General features: G+C 35.4%; 1 protein-coding gene across 2 annotated transcripts in view; it reads left to right on the forward strand.

Moving 5' to 3' along the window:
• Positions 1-22,411, forward strand: part of TBX20 (T-box transcription factor 20) — a 53,839-nt gene that overhangs the window by 23,091 nt on the left and 8,337 nt on the right. For both annotated transcript variants that reach the window (XM_007981629.3, XM_007981628.3), the window contains one exon: positions 7-83. In XM_007981629.3, the coding sequence (XP_007979820.1) occupies positions 7-83 (77 nt within the window). The remainder of the gene's footprint in view (positions 1-6; positions 84-22,411) is intronic.

Below are 22,411 nucleotides of genomic sequence, written 5' to 3' on the forward strand. Positions count from 1 at the left end.
CTCCAGATAACGAAGCTGAAAATAGATAGCAATCCTTTTGCCAAAGGATTCCGGGATTCCTCCAGGCTCACTGACATTGAGAGGTAATGAGAATTTTCTGTTTACTTTCTTGTTCAGATAAGATCAAGAGAAGAGGGAGTTTGTAACAACACACTCCTTTCGACACCAGAGAATCATAACTTTACTATGTATAGTCTTCTATTCTCTGTGCCCTATTCCTGGTACATACACAACTGCTTAAGTCTGACAGCTACTGTGACTGGATCTATTATATGCTTAATTTCTGAGTGAAATAGTTTCTTTGGTCAGGACATTTATTCTACTATAAAAAATAGGGCTTTGTTGTTATTAAAGGCTTAGTCCTCTTGATATTCTTAAGCTTCCTGTCTCAATGAGTGGCAGTCTGTAGAGAAACAGAACTGTGATAGCCTTTTACCTTCCCAAGTAGATATATTTGCTAACACACAGAGTGTAAGGGTAGTTTGGAATTTTAAAACAAGGAGATGTAATTTAGTTCAAGGTCACATAATTTTACCAATACAGTAGACTGCTTATATTTAGTAGGAGAGACATCAGGCAGGCCTCAGGACCTCTAAAAAGACAAGTGAAATCATGTGCCTGTAACTTACCCTACTTTTTACTCAATTAACATGGTTCATGCAGTTTGAGACCATTGAGGTGATGAGTAATTACTATATGGCGATACATATTTTGCCCAGTGTGAACGTCAAAAATTGTTTTTCAAAGAGAAGACTTTTAAACCTGACTGATTATTTGTACTTCTTAAACACACTAATTCTTTTATGTGGCCCAATGTCTTGGTTGACCAGGGAAGTTCCCTAGCCACCAGAACCACTGATTTACTTTATCTCTACATCTTTGTGTGATTTCCCTACTAACTGCTGCACATTTCTGCTGCACTCTTTGTTACCCACATAGCCACATCTCCTGACCTCAGCACTTCTGTCTAACCTATCTTGGCAACTCAAATTAAGAGATAATTACGTATTTTAACAACCCCTGTCTCAGCCTTCCTAAGCCTTCCCAAATGGCAGAATGCGAGGTGGAGGTTTGATTTAGGGGAACAGCCTCAGAGGCTCAGTGGGGAAGCAGAGGAGCCAGCAGGAGAGGCTGAATGTTGGGCAGGAACTATGGGATTTGAGCAGAAAAGAAAGATGAAATAGTTGGAGAGCTTGACAAGTTGGTTGAAAGTGTCGAGATCAGAAAAAGAAACTTGAGCTTGTGATTGAAAATCCATTGCAAAGTGCAGAGAGAAGGCAAGTGGTAACTCTCAAATTAGGTGGGATACAAGTCACTGAGAATGTGGTACCAGCAGTGGGGGGCAACAAAGGAGTCCACTTGCAAAAGGCAACTTCATTTAGGCATGACTTTATTTCCTGTTTCTGAGGGCCAGAAGCCCTGCTGCAGTGGGTTTATGCAGTTGGGATTGTTATAAGTGAACTTTTTCTCAGTTTTATTCAGGTATGAAGTAAGAATGGAGACAGTGATGCAGTGGGGTGATAGTGATCTGCTTTTATAGTGTGTGTCATATTTTTCTGTCTCAGACCATGGGGGTACGTACGATATATTGGGAGAAAAAAAGTTAGGGCTTAGAGTCTCACCTCTGCCTTCTCCTGGGTGAGTGACCCTGAAGAAGTCATCAGACTTCCGAGTCTGTTCCCTCATCTAGAAAATGGAAAAAATAACCCTGCTCACCTCAGAGGTTTATTCTGAGAATCAAATAAACTGGCATTTATGACAGCATTTTATAAATCTAAAATTGTAAAACAATTACAAGTTCTTCATCTTGTTATATGAGCATTTCATCTAACAACTTTTATCCCATGTAACTCTATGTTTCATAGTCTTAATAAACTACTCCTAGAGTAAAAATAGCCTTGTAGTTGCACATGAGTTTACAAGATAGGAGGTACTCAGTCTGACTGCTCTTTAGAACGGCAGATTTGATAATGCATGCGGCCACATTTTCCACTTATTGAATAAGCATCCTGATGTGGGAGCACTCACATGTACACGAAGCTAAGTAGCTTTCAATGGTCTGAGGGCAAAGACAGCACTCTTTACATGACTAGCTGAAAGTTTGCAAGATGACCTAAGTAGTGTGAAATTGGCTGAAGTTTTGGATTTCATTTCCAGATATTTAAGTCTGAATTTTTCATAAACAGCCTTTGGGGATGGGACAAATCAGATCAATTGATCTTTAGAGACCTAAAGAAATTAAATTAGTCTGGAGTCAGTTACTGCACTAAACCATCTAGTAATTGAATTGCTCCTTGTAACTGATTGAAAACAGCCCTATCCTTAACAATATAGGGAGCTTTTCTTTATAAGAGATCTGAGAGAAAAACACATCTTTTTATGACATGATGACAGATATTGCACTTTTCTAACCTAATTGAATATGATGTTATAAATATGTGACCTTAATGATTTCAAGTTTCCTGTTTCAGATTTACAACTTAATGTGTGGGACACCCAAACAAAAATGCCTTTAGGATTGGATCTGTTTGCCTGTACCTCAAAATTCACAGTTTTAATCCTTCTACAGCTACACAAGCTTTTGGGATACTCTTAAAGGTGTTTTAGTTTTCTTGCTCTAATCTTATTAGGTTCCATTGAGGTACTTGAATGTCTCACTTTGTGTGTAGCCTTACTCTTCAGGGACATCGTCTTCCTCATTTCTAAAAGAAAACCCACCTCACTGGCAAAAATAGAAAGTATTTTCATTACTGCTTTGTAATATACCTACCATGGTCAACCAGGAAGCAAACCAAAAGCCCAAAGGGATATCTTTATATAATCTAATGTCTAGTTTCTCAGATTGGGGAAACAATTATTGGCTGGTTTCATATAATAACAATTATTGGCTGGTTTCATATAATAACAAGCTTTAGACAGTCATTCAGTTGGCATTTTGTGTTTCTTTTTTGGGGGGAGATGCGGTTAACTTCGTCCAGTACACTTCTGAGAAAGGAAAAATAACTGGGAGGAGTTATCTATGTTGTATTCAAAATTAAGTTTCTTTCATTAATTTTTTTCTTTTTACTAAAAGAGTTTGTGTGCATTGCCAAAAAATCAGAAAATACGGACAAGTAAGAAAAAGAGCATAAAAAAGCAGTGAAACCCCATTTTCTTAGAGATGACCGCTGGCAAAACCCATTATATATTCTTTCAGATACTTTCTTGTGCACGTGTGAACATTTACTTCCTTTAAAGTTTATCTTGCCAACTATATTATTTTTAATTTTCCCCCTTAATACAAATAGATATATATCTGCAGTATACTTTTTATGGGCTTTCTAATTTTCCATTGTGTGCTGTAATTTATTTGACTAATCCTATGCATTAGTTATTTAGGTTTCTGATTTTTTGCTGTTACAAATAGTGCCAGGAGGAAAATACGTATCTTTATACATCTTCTTAATTATTACCATAAGATAAATATCCACAAATTAAAATGCTGAGTCAAAGGATTTTTTTAAATCATAGTATTATTTTTAATTGTTAAAAAATTTGGAAAAAGAACCCAAATATTCAATAATAGGAGAATGGCTTAATAAACTTCATAGCCATGCAATAGAGGTTTTAGAAATTGTGGTAAAATATATATAACATAAAATTGACCATTTTAACCATTTTAAAGTGTACAATTCAGTGACATTAAGTACATTCATGATGTCGCGTAACCATCACTGCTATCCGTTTCCAGAACGTTTTCATCATCCCAAATAGAAACTCTGTACCCATTAAAATAGCTTCCAATTTACTGTCCCTTTGAGGCCCTGGTAATCTGTATCCTACTTTCTGCATCTATGAATTTATCTAGTCTGGGTACCTCATATAAGTAGAAAGATGTATAGTCATGAGTCACTTAACAGGAGGGCTGCTTTCTGAGAAATGCATTGTTTGGAGATTTTGTCATTGTGAAAACGTCATAGAGTGTATTTACACAAACCCAGATGGTACAGCCTACTACACACGTAGGCTATTTGGTATGGCCTATTGATCCTAGACTACAAACCGTACTGTGTTGCATGTTACTGTACTGAATACTGCAGGCAGCTGTAATGCAAGGGTAGGTATTTATGAACCTAAACATTAAAAAGGCATGGTAAAAATACAGTGTAAAACATAAAAAGCGTTACACCTGTATAGGGCACTCACCATGAATGGAGCTTAAGGTCTGGAATTTGCACTGGGTGAGTGGTCAGTGAATATGAAGGCCTAGGACATTACCGTACACTACTGTAGACTTTGTAAACACGGTACACTTAGGCTATACCAAATTTATAAAGAATATTTTTCTTTAAGAATAAATTAACCTTAGCTTACTGTAACTGTTTTACTTTCTAAACTTTTTAACTTTTTGACTCTCCTGTAAGAGGTTAGCTTAAAACATACACATTGCACAACTGTACAAAAACATTTTTCTTTATATCCTTATTCTGTAAGTTATTTCTTTTTTTTTTTTTTTTTTTTACTTTGTAAACATTTTTATTAAAACCTAAGACATCATCAGACACAGCAGGCTTACCGTGGGTCAGGATAATCAATATCACTGTCTTACACCTCCACATCTTCTGTCACTGAACGTCTTCGGGGCAATAACACACATCTCCTGTAATGATAATGCCTTCTTCTGGAATACCTGCCAGAGGATCTGCCTGAGACTGTCTCACAGTTAACTTTTTTTTTTTTTTTTTTGATAAGTAGAAGGAGTACACCGTGAAATAATTATAAAAATTATAGCATAGTACATATACAAACCAGTAACATCATTGTTATCACTATCAAGTATGATGTACTTTATACAAACGTGTGAGTAATGTGTTATGCTGCTGCATTATGATGGCTGTGATGTCACTAGGTGATAGACGTTGTTCAGCTCCATTCTGATGTTAGGGGATTGCTGTCATATACATGGAACGTTGTGAGCTGAAACATTGTTATGTGGCACATGACTGTATGTGTTTTTAAGGCATTTTTTTTTTTTTTTTTTTTTTTTTTTTTTTTTTTTTTTTTTTTGAGACGGAGTCTGGCTCTGTCACCCAGGCTGGAGTGCAGTGGCCGGATCTCTGCTCACCGCAAGCTCCGCCTCCTGGGTTCACGCCATTCTCCTGCCTCAGCCTCCGGAGTAGCTGGGACTACAGGCGCCCGCCACCTCGCCCGGCTAGTTTTTTGTACTTTTTAGTAGAGACGGGGTTTCACCGTGTTAGCCAGGATGGTCTCGATCTCCTGACCTCGTGATCCGCCCGTCTCGGCCTCCCAAAGTGCTGGGATTACAGGCTTGAGCCACCGCGCCTTATGCATACTGCCAAGTTTCCTTCAGGAAAGGTTGTTCACAGCAGTTACCCATTCCTTTACGCCTTTGTCAGACATGATCGTCGTCTTTTCATCTTTGCCAGTTTCATAGGTGAACATTTGTATTTTCTCCTGGGAATTGGCCTGTTTATGTCCTTAGGTCTTTTTTTTTTTTTTTTTGATTGTTCACCTTGTTCTCTAAATGAGCTATAAAAGCTACTTATGTATCAAGGGTATTAGTATTTTATTGTTCATGTATGTTGGAATCATTTTACCAGTTTGAAAATTAGCTTTTTATTTATGCTTTTGGTACATAGATGGTTTTATCACCAATCTGTTGCTCTCTTTGTTTGATTTCTATCCTAGAAAACTTTTCTCACTCCAAAATAATAAAAACATTTACTATAGATTTTCTAATCACCTTACGGCTTTTTAGTTTTTCATTTAAACCTTTGACTTGTGTAGTATTTATTTTGGTGAACATTATAAAATAGACATATAACTTTATGTTTTTACAAGTGGCCTGAATACTATTAATATGTATTGACTAATGTATTCATTTCCCACTTATTTTTCATTCTCCCTTTGTCATATGCTGTACCAAATTCTTATGCATATTAGTTCTTACAGTCTGTTTGTTGAGCTGCCAGTATGATATTGTTGTAATTTTCATAAATTGTAAATACTTGATATTTAAATATCTGATATGGCAAATTCCAATCTTTTTTTACTTGTCATTTTAAAAATTTCTTGATAGTCTTTGATCTTTATGCTTCCAGTCTTTGAAATCTTTTTGTCAGGTTTTCTACATAAATGTTACAGGAATTTAGCTTAGACTTGTGTTGAATTTATATAATAACCTGGGAGGGAAAATTGATATCTTAACAGTGATATCAGTATTCAAAGACACAAATTCCTATTCTCATCTATGAATATGTAATATGTTTGTCCTCTTTCTGAAATCTGTGTTATGTAGCAGTTTGCCATTTTCGAGTTTGTAAGTTCTGCACAGATGTTCTTAGGCACACATCTAGGCCTATGATAGCTGCTCTGTCTGATGCAATAGCTGCTGGCCACAGGTGGCTAGTGAGGATGTGAAATACACTGTTAAGTGTGGCAAACACACAAACAGGTTAGCTAACTACCAAAAATCACTAAAATTTGAAGACTCAATATGAAAAAAATCATTTAAAAATATCAATTAGATATATTGTAATAATAATTTGGGTTATTGTGTTTTAATATAAAATATATTTTTAATGTATTTTTTTAATGTGGCAACTGGGCTTATCTAAAATTACATATGTGACTCACATTACATTTTTATTGGAAAACACTAGAGAGATTTTTTGGAGGTGCTTACTTTTGTAAATAGAATTTTAAATTAGAAATCTGCCTAATTTAGTCTGCAAAAAGCTGTTGATTCCTATGTGTCTGGCATTCTGCCATTTTACTGAACTTAAAAAATCAGTTTTAATAAATTTTCGTTTTAGTCTCTTGTGTTTTCTAGTTAAATTGCTATCTCATTTGCAAAAATTATGATTTTGTCTCTTCCTTTCTAATAGTTATACTTAAAAAAATCTTTTTCTTGTTTTATTACACTGATTAAAATTTCTGGGACGCCATTGAAAGATAATAATAGTTGGCATTTTTGTCTTGTTCTTGATTCATTATGTATAGTTTTTGGTGGCTGTTGGTTTCAGAAGAATATTCTTTATTATACCAAAGCAATAACTTTCATACCTAAGTTAATAATTTTTATCTTAACATTAATTGAATTTATACTAAATGATCTGTTAACATCTATTGAGATTATTTCCTTTTTTTAAATTTTAAATGACATTATAATATAGTCATATTGTCTATGTTGAACCATCCTTATATTCCTGCCTGGATTTTTATCTGTTTTCTTAAGTTACTGGATTTAAACTACTTATATTTTATTTAAGACCTTTTGTATCAGTCTCAAAACAATTATTTGATTTTGTACCTTCTCTTGTCAGTTTTTAGTATTGATTTCTGCTAATTTGTTCAAATTAATTGAAATATTTTCCTTCCTTTTATAGGCAGAATCAGTTTGAATAGCAAAGAAATGATCATTTACCTGAAGATTTTATACATCTTGTCCATAAATTCACCTGGGTGCAGTATTCTTTTGGGGAATACTGCTTTAACAACTTTCTTAGTCTGTTCCATTGTTTATTGATCAAATATGTGTTAATATCTGTCCCACGTAATTGTTTTTGTCTCAAGTTCTACTTTAATCTTATATGGCTACCCTTTTTAAATTTTTGCTTTCTTTTGTTTACCCTTTAATTTTTAAAAATCTATAGGACTACAGCAATATTCTCTCTCTCATCAATACCCTGTCATTTTTATTAAGAAGAAAACAACCCTTTCTTGACCCCATTTGTCTTTTGAATTGCTGACTTTCCCAGTTCTCCACTCCTTAAAGTTCCTCAGAAAAAGTTTTGTATGTTCTCTTTTCTCATTTTTTTCCTCCCTTTCTGTCTTCTACTCTGCCTCTGAGACATTCATCCCCACTACCCTCTAGTCCACCCTTGTCAAAGTCACCAGTGACCTCCTCATTGCTAAACCCAGTGGTCAGTTCTCAGACCTCATCTTCCTTGGCCTGTCAGCAGCCCTTGGCACAGTTGTTCATTCTTCCCTCTTTCCTTTATGGGCTTCCTAGACCACTCAGTCTTCTGTTTTTTATTCCACTTCCTTTACCATGCTTTCTGTACGTCCCTCATTGGCTCCTCCTCATCTCATTCGTCTGTAAACACCATGTGTTCCAGACCTTAGTCCTTGTACTTCTCAGTCTACATCTGGTCTCTGGGTGCTGTGTCTTGGTTTTATGCCTTTAAGTACCATTATATGCTGATGACTATTGAACTTACATTTCTGGTTCTGGTCTCTCCAGATTCAAATATCTGACTGACTATTGCTTTTACTTTTCCCTGTCCCCCTAAGGGCACCTCAGATTTCACATACCTATACCTGGCTGCCTAACCACACTCCTCCACACCACCTCTTGCCTTACTGTTCCCATCATAGCTGCTTATAACCGCATCCTTCCCAGTGTTCTGGCCAAAAAACTTGGAGTCATCTTTGACTCTTCTTTTTCTCATATTTTACACATCCAAACAATTAACTCATCTTGTCAACTAATCCTTCTAGTCCAGAGGAGTCCAACTACTTACTGTCTTCACTGCTACCACTCTGATCTAGGCCACTGTCCTTTCTTTCCTAGATTATTACATTAATTTTCTAACTGATCTCTCTGCCTCCACTCTTATTGGCCTTCATTCAATATTGGCCTTATTTTTATTCAATACAGCAATCAGAATAATCTTCCCAAAGAAAGGAAATTTGATCACATTGCTCATACTCAGAGCCCTCCAATTCCTTACCTTTTAATTTAGAGTACAATCTAAAGTCCAGACAAGGCCTCAAAGGTTCTTTAGAATCTACCCCACCTGTCCCAGTTACCTCTCTGAACTCTACTCTCCCCTGCTTGCTGGCTTCACCACACAGACCTGCTTACATTTCTTGAATGTGGCAAGGCCTGTCCCAGCCCAAGGGTCTTTAACCTTCCTACTGGATTGTGCTGCCCTGCATATCTGAATGGTCAAAGCCTTTGTATTTTGTTTCCTAACCATATCCCCACATCCCAGAATAGTGTCTGGCACACAGTGAGCACCCAAATATTTGTTGAATGAGTGAATGATGTGTCTTTATAAAAACAGCATGCAGAGTAGCTGTATTTTTAAAGTCTTATCTAAGGGTCTTTATTTTTCAATAGAAAAACTTAACCCAGCTTCAAGCATTATGATAACTGATATGTTTGGTGGTGTTTCTTTGAACCGTTTCTGCTTTCTGTTTAATATAGCTATGGCTTTAGTTTTTATTTTTTTTTTCTGTCTTTTGTTATATTTATCGAGTTTTTTTCCCTTTATTATTAACAATAATGGCCAACACTCACATGTGCCATGTGTCAGACAATGGGCTATATGTATATTTATATTATTTTTAAAAAATCATCTAACAAAGAAACTATTATTCTTATTTTGTAGATGAGATCATGAAAACTTCAAGATGCTAATAATTTATCCAAATTCACATGATTTGTGATAGCTGAACCTTAAACCCAGTTTAGTTAATCTGAAACCAAAATCTTTTCTCTAATGTTCACTATATTCCTTTTTAATAATTATTGCCCTTAAATTCTAATAGAACATCATTGTAAAATTGATATTTCTCAATTTTTTTTTTTGCCAAGAATTAAAGTATATGTTTTGTTATCCTATAAAATAGGATACTACTCCTCCCTCAGCCAGTAATTTTTGTTTAAATAATCTGGGACTTAAAATCAGATTTTTAGCCCTTGGTCTTTCTTATCATCTTTCTTAAATTATTTTCTTAATGAACATCAGGATTGTGATAGATTAGCCACAATTATTTTAAATTTACTTGCAGGCATATTCATTGTTTACTGCTCATTTCTTCTCTACTCTCTTCAATTATTGGAATTGTGTTTGAACTTTATTGTCAGTTGTTGGTAAACATTGAGTAATTGGTTGAGGAATGATATAAGTGGGTCATCTTCTTTATGAGTTCTTGCATAACTGAGAGCCTCCATTGCCATTATGTATGAACCTGACTAGAGTCACAGTCCTTTTGCCTAGAACTCTTTCAACCTTCCTTTTAAGTATTGTTATGTAGTTTTGAAGTATTGTGGAATAAAAGATACCAAACCCATTGTCTTTCTCTGTTGGAAACTTACTTTTTTCTTCTCTGTCTGGATAAAATGTTTCTAGAATGTTTTCTCAATCTTTGAAATTCAGAAATTGTGTTAGTATCTGTTCAGTTGTAGTTTTTTTTTATTAGTATTTAAATATAATTGAGCCTTTTCAATTGAAAATTCAAGTCTTAATTGATCTCAGGGAAATTTTCTTCTTTTCTTTTTCTTTTGATATTTCTCTGTTTTTTTTGTTTGTTTGTTTTTTGTTTTTTGTTTTGCCAAGACTGAAAGTGTGTATTTTGTTGTCCTATACAATAGGAAATAGAGATTTTTTTGTACTTCTCCTCCCTCAACAAATCATTTTTGCTTAAATAATCTTGGACTTTGAATTTTATTCATTGGTCTTTCTTATCATCCTTTAGAAATTATCTTCTTAATGTTAATGTAAACATATGTTGCATCTCCTTAATCTATTCCCCATTTATCTTCTCTCTTTAGATTTTTACTCGGAATTTTGGGAGAACTTCTTATATCTTCTAATTTGCTGATTCTGTTTTCTGCAGCATCTAATATTCTGTCTTCTGTCTTTACTGAGTTCCTTTAAAATGTGAGAATTAGTGAGATTTCTTCTTAAATCTTACTAAAATTTTAAAAGCACAAATTAGAGATTTTAAAATGTGTCCGTTTCTTGCAATAAGTCTGCTTCAGAAGAAGTCATTTGTTCTGCTCTGTTAATGACTTTTCTTCTTTTGAACTGTTGAATATTTTGTAATGTCCAATTATTTTTCTCTAGCTCATCTGTAGAATAGAATGTCTGTTTAATATTAGGAGCTGAAATTGATTCTGAGTAAAAGCCTGAGGCTGTTTGTTAGATCCTCCAGGTATAGACTGAAGAAGGGGCAACACATTTATTGTTGTTTTACCAATGCGGAAATTCTGTTTAAGTTGTTACAGATAGATAAGGAAGTCGTTTCTGAAAAAGGAGTGTTGACTTGCCATTGATGTGGCTACCCTCTCTGCCTCAGCAGCTAGAAACCAGCTGGGGCAGTGCTGGTTCCCTCACCCAGCACAGCAGCCTCATGTCCCCCTCCAGAGCTGACCATGGTGATGGCCCACACTGTTCAGTGTGCCAAATACACCATGTGCTGCCTGGGAGGGCTGCCGTGGGATTCCTTCCTCCTAGACTCCAGCTGTGTGGGAACCTGTTCACCAAAGAACTGCTCAAAGATCTGCTTTCATCTTTAACCCCATTCACTCCAAGTTGGGGTTTTGATGAAGTTCCAACAGAAGCCTTGTTTGTTTCCACCCCAGGTATCTTTCTTCCTTATGTGCTGATGGATGGCATGCTGACTGGTGCTGCCCTTACTCCTTACCTGTGTGTGGCTGAAATATTGTAATATATACTTGGCACCTTCCCTCATTTCTTGAGTTTCTCTTGTTTTCTTGTTCATATTAGTAGGTCAGGGAATTAAATATAAAGGCTTCTATCACCCTATTGGTCCAAAATTCATACTAAAAGTCTCTATAAAAGTGATTTTAAAACCACTTGCACTGAATAAAACTTTCAAATACATGAAGTTTGGACATAAGCCCAGTGGGATATGGCCCTTTTTGTTCGGAGCTCAAGTGTTCTCTATTAGTTTAGGTGAGGAAGGAGACTTTAGGAAAGCAAGTTGCAAATCTAACATTCTGGGAATTTATGGGAAGGTTTATCTACGTCAGCATAATGAAGAAGTGAATATTTTGGCATAGTTGCTAAAGAAGTTCATGGTTTGTGAATAATTCCTGGGTCTTTCATAATAATTTAGGGTGCTGGAAAGAAAGTGGTGTTTGGTTCTAACACAGCGTTGGGTTGGGCTGTAGAGTTTTCAAAGCATGTTTCCTTAGGAGCAGTGCAGGGTCAGTGGGGCACACATCTAATCAGGTAAACAGCCTAGAGCAGGGGTTGGCAAACTGCAGCCTGGCACCTGCTGGGTACAGCCCAAAGCTAAGAATGGGTTTTACCTCTTTAAATGGTTGGAAAAGTTTTTTAAAGTAATATTTCCTGACATGTGAAAATAATATGAAAGTAAATTCTATTGCTTACCAATACAGTTTTATTGGAACATGGTCTGTTTTTGTTTTGTTTTGTTTTGTTTAAGTATTGTATGTGGCTGTTTTTGTGTTACGATGACAGTGTTGTATGTTTGACAGAGACCATATGACCTGTAAAACTTAACATATTTACTATCTGGCCCTTTACAGAAAAACGTTTGCTGCCCCCTGCTCCCACTAACCCACAGTGTTCCCCTTGAGACCCACATTCTGTAAGACGAGTCACAGAGCAGACTAGGCTTCTGAGACAGAGGAGGACAGCTGCATCCCCTCTGCTTGGAGGGATAGGATCCAGGAATACAATGGTGCTTAGATGTATCCTAGTTCATCTGGGCTGTTATAACAAAAGACCATAAAGAGGGTAGCTTATAAGCAACATTTATTTCTTACAACTCTGGAGGCTGGAAAGTCTAAGAGCAAGGCACTGGCAGGTTTAGTGTCTGGTGAGGACACGCACTCTGCTTCATAAATGGTGCCTTCTTGGTGGAAAGGGCAAGTAAGCTTCCTCAGGCTCTTTCATAAGGGCCCTAGTCTCATTCATGAGGGCTCCACCCTCTCATCCTAGTCACCTCCCAAAGGCCTGACCTCTCAATATTGTCACATTGGTGATTAGGTTTCAACACATGAATCTTCAGGGGACATAAATGTTCAGACTATAATAGATGTCAGAACAAAGAGACAGAACTCAAGGAGTGAATTTTATTTCTGGAAAATAGAGCAATATATTATAATATTACAATCCTGTAAAAATGGAAATAACTTTATATTTAATTATTAGTATGTGCTTTATTCTTTCTCACATATAAAATAAATAGTAAAAACATATTTTAAAATTATATACTAAAGCATACCCTGGTATTCTGATTTTAAACTTCCAGAGTACAATTAATTGGTTTTCTAGGAAGTATTTATTTTGAAGTTAGAATGAAATTCAGGAGTTGCCTAGTTTATCCTTGTCATTATAACAATGCAGCGGTTAGGGCCGCAGGAGCTCAAGTGATTTGCCCAGTGCCACACAAATAGTAGAAGACATGGGTCTAGAACTGCAGGTTTTTTGCAATTAGTACTGGGATTTTTCAAAACAGCTGTTTTGAAGTGTTTACTTTTGTTTATATATTTACAGATTTATAAATCATTAAAACCATAGTAAATCTTCAAGATCATCTAATCCATTCCACCACATCTTTATTTTATAGAAGTTGCTTACTGTATAGAAGATGCCAAAGCCCAGATATAGATAAAGAATCTGAATGCACAGCTTCTTGGGAAAGAAAGAATTTTCTTTAAATCTTTAGCAAAGATAGACTTAGTATAAAAGTCTGCATGCATATAATGGAAGCAGATTTGTTTGGTAGCCAGATTAAAGTCTGCTTTTGGGCCAGGCGCAGTGGCTCACGCCTGTAGTCCCAGCACTTTGGGAGGCCTAGGTGGGTGGATCACCTGAGCTCGGGAGTTTGAGACCAGCCTGAACAACATGGAAAAACCCTGTCTCTACTAAAAATACAAAATTAACCTGGCATGGTGGTGTGTGCCTGTAATCCCAGCTACTCGGGAGGCTGAGGCAGGAGAATCACTTGAACTGGGGAGGTGGTGGTTGCGGTGAGCCAAGATTGTGCCATTGCACTCCAACCTGGGCAACAAGAGCGAAACTCTATCTCAAAAAAAAGTCTGCTTTTAAATAAAGTATGTTAATTTAATAAAATCAAAATCCGTTGACAACAATAGCAAGAAAGAAGGAATGGTGTTAAACAGAACTAATTTATTTTCAAATTATAGAAGGGGTCACCACAAATTTTTTGGTTAGCGAGATGTTTCTGCACTTAAAATGCTACTCATTTATCCACAGCTTTTTAGAGGAAGCATTTATTTTATAAAATGGTATGAACTGGAAGTGCCAGACCAGTGAGTTTGATAGAGTTATTCACAATTAACTTATGGTTGTAAATTATCCCTTTTTTCTTGCTGTGTCTTTCTTTCTATCTGTGTATGAAGAATATTTGTTGCCTGCCTCACAGTTTACTGATGTTTTTTCTGAGCTGAGTAATCTGTACTTTGTCAGACTTTTTATTTGGTTGTCATAGTCATACAACTTAGAAAACTAAGCATAATAGTTTTTGGGTTTTTTCAGTGGTACAGTTTACTTATTTAAGTTTCTAATGATAATACAAAACCAGAAATGTATATTACTGAAAAGAAAAATCAATAAGATTAAGTCAAATAATTAGAAATAAACTAAAACCTAAAAGCTTTTTCAAAGATTAAGTTAGAGTCATTTTGTTTTTCCAAAATGGATTGTATATTTCAGTTCTCAAATTAAAATTAATGATTTATAATACCTCCTAAATTGTATTATCTAAAGTTTTCATTTATTAAGTATTTTGTGGAAGTTATGAATATTGATACATTGTCTTCCAGTAATTTATAATATATCTGCATCAATCTTTAGAAAAATGTTGTGACAAGGAGTTATTTACAGTCTCAGTAAGATGTGATATAAAAATGAACAAATTAATGACCAAAAACAACTTTATATATTTTGTTTTTTACAAATTATATTTGATTTTAATGGATTTGACATTTTCTCCTTGAACACAGTTTTGCCAGGTCTATATTTAGGAGAGAAATGTAAATTGAAATAACACTTAATATTAATTTCGTCTCTGGCGTGTATAAGGAAGGAAGGTTTAAATAAAGCATGGCAAGTTATAGACACTGGTAGTCTCAAGTTCATCTAAAATGATTATGATCATGTAAGCAGCTTCTGGAGCACGTGATCTTGATGCTCAATAATAACAATAAAGATAGTTTAATTCTGTTATCTATAAACATTTATTGTCACTTATGTGTCAGGTACCAATTAAGCTCTCTGTGTATTAATTCACTTAATCTTAGTAACTCTAAGAACTTGATCATATTGATATCCTTATTTTACAGATGAGAAAAGGGAGGCATGAAAAAGTGAAGTAATTTGCCCATGAGCACACAGCTGGCAAGTAGCTGGGCAGGGTTCAAGATATGCAGACTTGCTCCAGCAAACATGCCCCTAACCACTTCACTAGGGCAGTGGTTCTCAGCAGCATCAGCAGCACCTGGAACATATTGAGAAGCACCTTCTCAGGCCACACCCCAGACCTAGTGAGACAGAAACTCTAGGATGGTGCTTGACAATCTGTCCTTTGATGAACCCTCCAGGTGCTTCTAGTTCTCAGACTTTAGTCTGAGATCTGCCTAGATCAAGAAATTATTATTATTTTCAATCAAGGACCAGCAGCGTAGTAGTGGAGACAGACCTGAAAACATATAATTGCCATCAATCTAGTAATTGCAGTAAAAGAGGACTGTGTTAGGAACAGTGGTTTTGCAAAGGAGAATGTGAGGGGAAGGGAAAGTTTTGCTTTTTGAGCATTCAGAAATTTGCACTTTAGTTTCAAAGATAGAGGAAGGGCAACCAGTTTCAGTACTGATAAGAGTGCTGGTTTTGCTTGTCTAGAGTTTAAATAAATAGTCCAAATGACTTCAAATGGTTCTGAATGTTTTGGCAAAGCACGATAATCATTGTAGTGATCCTGTTTTGCCAATTTTCTGGCCATGATTGTATCTCTGACATGTGTACTGTTTCTGAAATTGATGGTTACAAAGTAGTCAGAGGAGATGTTTTAAAGATCAAATAAAGTAATGATGCACTTTTTTTTTTTTTGGCCTAGAAAAAATATTTAGCATTAGATGTTAGAAAGACTGACTTTCAATAACAGTACCCATTTTATCTACCTATTAAATCCAAAGGTAAGTCTACTAAAACTACAGTCTGTTCCATTGGGATGTGACAGAACTAGCATTACAAGATACTGTCATAGCTTGTGATACCGAAATCACTTGACCTATTCGGTGAGTCATCCTCACTTTTCAGGGTACAGCATTTTAGAAATTCTCACAGTGAGCTTCTAGGCTAAACAAATTCTTTGCACTTTTCATTCTGCTGGAAACAGGGATTAGACATAAAGTAAACAACATGGCCTGACTTCTCTTTGTAACATCTTCGAAGAGATGGCCCTGATATGCACTACTGTTTTCAATCACTTAAAAGGCAATAATTCAATTATGCCATCCTTTATATAAGAACTGCCATTGCTTTCAGTTCACTTCCAGGCCTGACACAAGTAAATCATTTCAATAAAATCCCTCTTTTTCCCCTCCTAGAGACTAGCATAAGTTATGATACCAGTGATCTAGCCAGGGCAAAATGAATATAATGTTCTTATAGAAAAGCAAAATGTTTCACAATGCTTCACTGTATTACTTGGGAAATTATTTGTCTTGTGTGTGTTGTGTGAAAGATATTTAAATGATCTTATTAAGTGTGCTTTTTAGAGAGAGATGTAACTATTACACTCTTTTCTAAAAAAATATTAAGCGCATGAATTTAGTAGTTATATGCAATTTGTGGGAAGAGGAATACACTTTAGAAAAATACCATCCAGAATTTGGGCCCATGGACAGCAAATCCTTTATAAATGTACAAAAAAATACCTTCCAAGATGTTGAAACAAGTTCCTTTGCATGTGAAAATCACCACCACCTAATTCTTTCCTATGTTCATGTAAAATTTTATTAATATGACTTATGGTTCAGACTTAAAGGACATCAGCTTGAATGTAATAGTTGTCGTGTTACTAGGGGTTGCTCAGCTCACTTGACTTTCTTCTTAACGACCTCAAAAGACAGTCACTCTCTAATATTGTAGTAAATTAAGCCTGAGTAAATAATATCAGCTGTTTAGGCTGCTGGGATTCAACATTATCAGGTGTTTGTATATAAAGATTAAAATATGTGGCAGCTAGTAAATTAATTAGGGTCCATGTTATGCCAAATTATCCTCCCCATTAACTTTTGCTTTGAATATATTCACCAGTACCTCTCAGTGAATGATAAAATGTTTTCACTTCAACAAGCGTAACTCATAGGATTCAGTAAGTGTTCAAGGGATATTTAAAAATAGGTTACACTTTTAAACAAGTGATAATGGACTCACTAAAGCTTAACATTTCTCTTTGATGTCAGATATAGTTTTGTAATAGAACTGCAAGTAATATTCTAGTCAATTTCTCTACCAACTTTAGCATTCAGTCACTGAGAAAAATCCTCTTTTTTGGACCACATTATTCTGAATTAGGATTATACAGACAGGTAGAATAAATCAGAAAAAATATAATCTAAGAGGATAAAATATTTTTGCCTGTTTTAGATATACGTTTAAAGGCACTTAAATTTACTCTCAGTTGTATGTGCCAGACACTATTTTAGGTAATTCAAATGCATTTTCTGATTTAATCCTTATAGTAATGTGTCTTATTGTTATTGTGTTTTATTTTTATTTTCCATAGCACTATTATCAACATCTAATATACTGCATGTTTTTCTTATTCTCTCCCCCACTTTTCACCCCAACTCCCAGTTTTCTCTTTACCCTCATCACTCATTAGACAGGATTTTTTTTTTTTTTTTTTTTTTTTTTGCTATCTCTTCAATTCCTTGTTCATAGTAGTGACTCAATACTTTTTTTTCAATGAATGAGTGGCCCTATGAGGCAGATGTTACGCTCCCCAATTTGCAGATGAAGAGAGGTTAAGAAAGTAACAAAGCCAGAATGTGAAAATGGTTGTAGATGATCCACCTACTCATCTATTCATTCATGCATTTGATAAGTGATATTAAAGCCCATGATATTTCCAAAATATTGCACAGCTTACCATACATAAATTACATTGTTTTAAAAATCAGCATAATTATATATATATACATATTTTTTTATTTTTTATTTTTTTTATTTTTATTTTTTAATTTATTATTATTAAACTTCAAGTTGTAGGGTACATGTGCACAACGTGCAGGTTTGCTACATATGTATACTTGTGCCATGTTGGTGTGCTGCACCCATCAACTCGTCATTTACATCAGGTATAACTCCCAATGCAATCCCTCCCCCCTCCCCCCTCCCCATGATAGGCCCCGGTGTGTGATGTTCCCCTTCCCGAGTCCAAGTGATCTCATTGTTCAGTTCCCACCTACGAGTGAGAACATGCGGTGTTTGGTTTTCTGTTCTTGTGATAGTTTGCTAAGAATGATGGTTTCCAGCTGCATCCATGTCCCTACAAAGGACACAAACTCATCCTTTTTTATGGCTGCATAGTATTCCATGGTGTATATGTGCCACATTTTCTTAATCCAATCTGTCACTGATGGACATTTGGGTTGATTCCAAGTCTTTGCTATTGTGAATAGTGCTGCAATAAACATACGTGTGCATGTGTCCTTATAGCAGCATAATTTATAATCCTTTGGGTATATACCCAGTAATGGGATGGCTGGGTCATATGGTACATCTAGTTCTAGATCCTTGAGGAATCGCCATACTGTTTTCCATAATGGTTGAACTAGTTTACAATCCCACCAACAGTGTAAAAGTGTTCCTATTTCTCCACATCCTCTCCAGCACCTGTTGTTTCCTGACTTTTGAATGATCGCCATTCTAACTGGTGTGAGATGGTATCTCATTGTGGTTTTGATTTGCATTTCTCTGATGGCCAGTGATGATGAGCATTTTTTCATGTGTCTGTTGGCTGTATGAATGTCTTCTTTTGAGAAATGTCTGTTCATATCCTTTGCCCACTTTTGGATGGGGTTGTTTGTTTTTTTCTTGTAAATTTGTTTGAGTTCTTTGTAGGTTCTGGATATTAGCCCTTTGTCAGATGAGTAGATTGCAAAAATTTTCTCCCATTCTGTAGGTTGCCTGCTCACTCTGATGGTAAATGGCCATACTGCCCAAGGTAATTTATAGATTCAATGCCATCCCCATCAAGCTACCAATGAGCTTCTTCACAGAATTGGAAAAAACTGCTTTAAAGTTCATATGGAACCAAAAAAGAGCCCGCATCTCCAAGACAATCCTAAGTCAAAAGAACAAAGCTGGAGGCATCACGCTACCTGACTTCAAACTATACTACAAGGCTACAGTAACCAAAACAGCATGCTACTGGTACCAAAACAGAGATATAGACCAATGGAACAGAACAGAGTCCTCAGAAATAATACCACACATCTACAGCCATCTGATCTTTGACAAACCTGAGAGAAACAAGAAATGGGGAAAGGATTCCCTATTTAATAAATGGTGCTGGGAAAACTGGCTAGCCATAAGTAGAAAGCTGAAACTGGATCCTTTCCTTACTCCTTATACGAAAATTAATTCAAGATGGATTAGAGACTTAAATGTTAGACCTAATACCATAAAAATCCTAGAGGAAAACCTAGGTAGTACCATTCAGGACATAGGCATGGGCAAAGACTTCATGTCTAAAACACCAAAAGCAACGGCAGCAAAAGCCAAAATTGACAAATGGGATCTCATCAAACTAAAGAGCTTCTGCACAGCTAAATAATTATATTTTTTAACCAACTCATAATAGGTTCCCAAAGTACCAGTGTTAGACCAGCAGTTATTTTGTTTTTGTTTATTGGTGGGTTATCACAGTCTCATTTTGTAATGTGAAATTAATTTTAAATAAATAATACATATATCAAAAATTGAAAAGTTATACAGGAGTATATGGTGAAAAGTATCCATCCACACATCTATCTTCCATTTCTAAACTTGCCTGCTCATTGGAATCACCAGGGGGGAATGTTAACAATTACTGAAGCCTGTGTCCCACTCCCAAAGATTGTGATTTAATTGGTATGGAGTGTGGTGTCGGCTTTGGAATTTTTAGAAGTTCCCCTGGAGAGACATTGCTTTTAGTAAAGGTAAAGCTGCAAAGGCCGAATATACCCTGTTGCCTGAAACAACTAAGAAACATACAAAATATGCAAAAACAATGCTTTTTATGATACTGGATATCAGGCAACAAAAGACAATAATCTCTGATGGATGGGAAACAAATGAGGGCAGTGGGGGAGAATACAGGCAGAGTCCACCAGACTCCCTGAGTTGAGAGGTTGGAGCTGAGTTTGCAGAGACCAAGACAGTGAGAATTCATAGGAAAGACAATAGGAGAGGTGAAAGCTGCATGGAAAAAGCACTCAAAGATCTACAGAGGATCCTAAAGAACTCCAAAGATTTATAGAGGATCCCTTCTGAGTGTTCAGCTGCGATTTGCTAAGGGAATCCATATGATGAAGCTACCAGAGGCTGCAGAGAAGAGCACCTGAAAAGATTAGGGGGAAATAAACAGTACCTTGTGCTCACCCAGAGATAATGCCTGTTGTAATCAGTTGGACTGGAAAACCTTGTGATTTAGAAGGCATTTGGTAGAGTATTCAGAAGGGTTTTGCTTCAGTAGTGAAGAAAAATTAGCCCTCAACTAAATAGTGTTCCAGTCCTACTTAAAATATCTTGAAAACAAACTCCCAAAGGATCAAATTATTTCCAGGTAACTTAACTATATCCCAAAAGAAACCTCAACACATGTCTTATATTTATGTCTTTATAAATAGAATTTAAAAAATTCAGTACCTGACAAAACTGGCAATGCCTCGTATCTAATTACAGATTACCAGGAATGCAAAGATGCTGAAAAATATGACCTATAATGAAGAGATAATCAGTTGAAATTAAGTCATAACTCACATAGCTATTCTAATTAATAACAAGGACATTCAGACACTTTTTATGATTACATTCCATACATTCCAGAAATTAAGGAGAGATGTAGAAGATTTACCAAAAATCAAAGTCATAATTCTAAAGATGAAAATGGCAGTGTGTAAAATGAAAAATATACTGGATGGGATTATTGGCAGATTAGACATGGCAGATGAAAAGATTAGTGAACTTGAAAGACATAGTGATAGAAACTATCCCAAATGAAACACAAGGAGCAAAGATAAATTTTTAAAAATTGAAAGCACGTCAATTGTGGGAAAATTTTAAGTGGCCTAATATCTGTGTAATTGGAGACCATAAAGGTAGTTGGGAGGTGGGACAAAAAATATACACCCCCAAAAAATCTAAAAATTTTTCAAATTTAATGACAATTGTAAACACAATCCAAAATAGCCCAACAAACCCAAGCTCAAAAAGCAAGAAGAAATAATACCAAATTATGTTATAGTCAAATTACACAAAACTAGTGGTATAAAGAAAATATTAAAACAGCCAGAGAATGATAGACATATTACATAAGAGGAACAAAGATAAGGATGAGAACAGATTTCTCATCAGAAACAAAGTAAATGAGGAGACCGTGAAGCAACATTTTTAAAGAACAGGTGCTATTTGACTAACAATGGGGTCATGGTTGGATAAACCCATCATAAATTGAAAATATAAGTCAAAAGTGTCTAAGTCCAGATATAACACCATCATAAGCCGAGGACTGTATTGAATGCCTACTGCTTTTGCACCATTGTGAAGCTGAAAATTTGTAAGCTGAACCATTGCAAGTTGGGGATCATCTGTACTGAAAGAGAAATCAACTCTGTTAACTAGAATTCTTTACCCAGCAAGAATATCTTTCAAGAAAACAAAAGCAAAATAAAGATTTTTTCAGACATACAAAAGGCGAAGAATTCACCACCAGCAAACTGCGGCACAGATATGTTAAAGGAAGTCCCTCAACCAGAAAGAGAATTATACCAGATGTCAATCTGGATGTAAACAAAGGCATGAAGAGCACAGGAATAAGAACTACATGGATAAGTAGATTTAATTTTTTATTATTAATTAAATATTTTAAAAAGATAGTTAACCTTTTAAACAAATATGATAACAATTAGAATAGAGTTTATGTAAAAAATAAAATGTTTGACAAGAATGGCACAATGGCTGTAAGGGAGAAATGAAAATATATTATTTTGAGGGTCTTATACTAACTTGAAAGATTTAATATCACTTGAAGGCAGATTGTGACAAGTTAAAGATATTTACTATAAATCCTAAGTCATTTACGAAAATAACAAAACAAAGTTATATCTAATAAACCAACAAAGGATATGAAATGAAATCATTTAAAGAAAACCCAAAAGAAAGCAAGAAAGAGGAAAGATATAACAAAGAACAGATGGGACGAATAGAAAACAAATAGCCAGACTTCAACTTAACTATATCAATAATCACATTAAATATAAATGCACTAAATATCTCAAAAAGCAGAGATTGCTTTGAATTAAAAAGTAAGACCTGATTATATGCTGCCTGTAACAAATGTGCTTTCTGTGTAAAGACGTAAGTTGAAAGTAAAGCAATGAAAAAAAGTA

This window comes from Chlorocebus sabaeus, chromosome 21 (assembly GCF_047675955.1).
Source record: "Chlorocebus sabaeus isolate Y175 chromosome 21, mChlSab1.0.hap1, whole genome shotgun sequence".
In the NCBI taxonomy this organism is placed as follows: domain Eukaryota; kingdom Metazoa; phylum Chordata; class Mammalia; order Primates; family Cercopithecidae; genus Chlorocebus; species Chlorocebus sabaeus.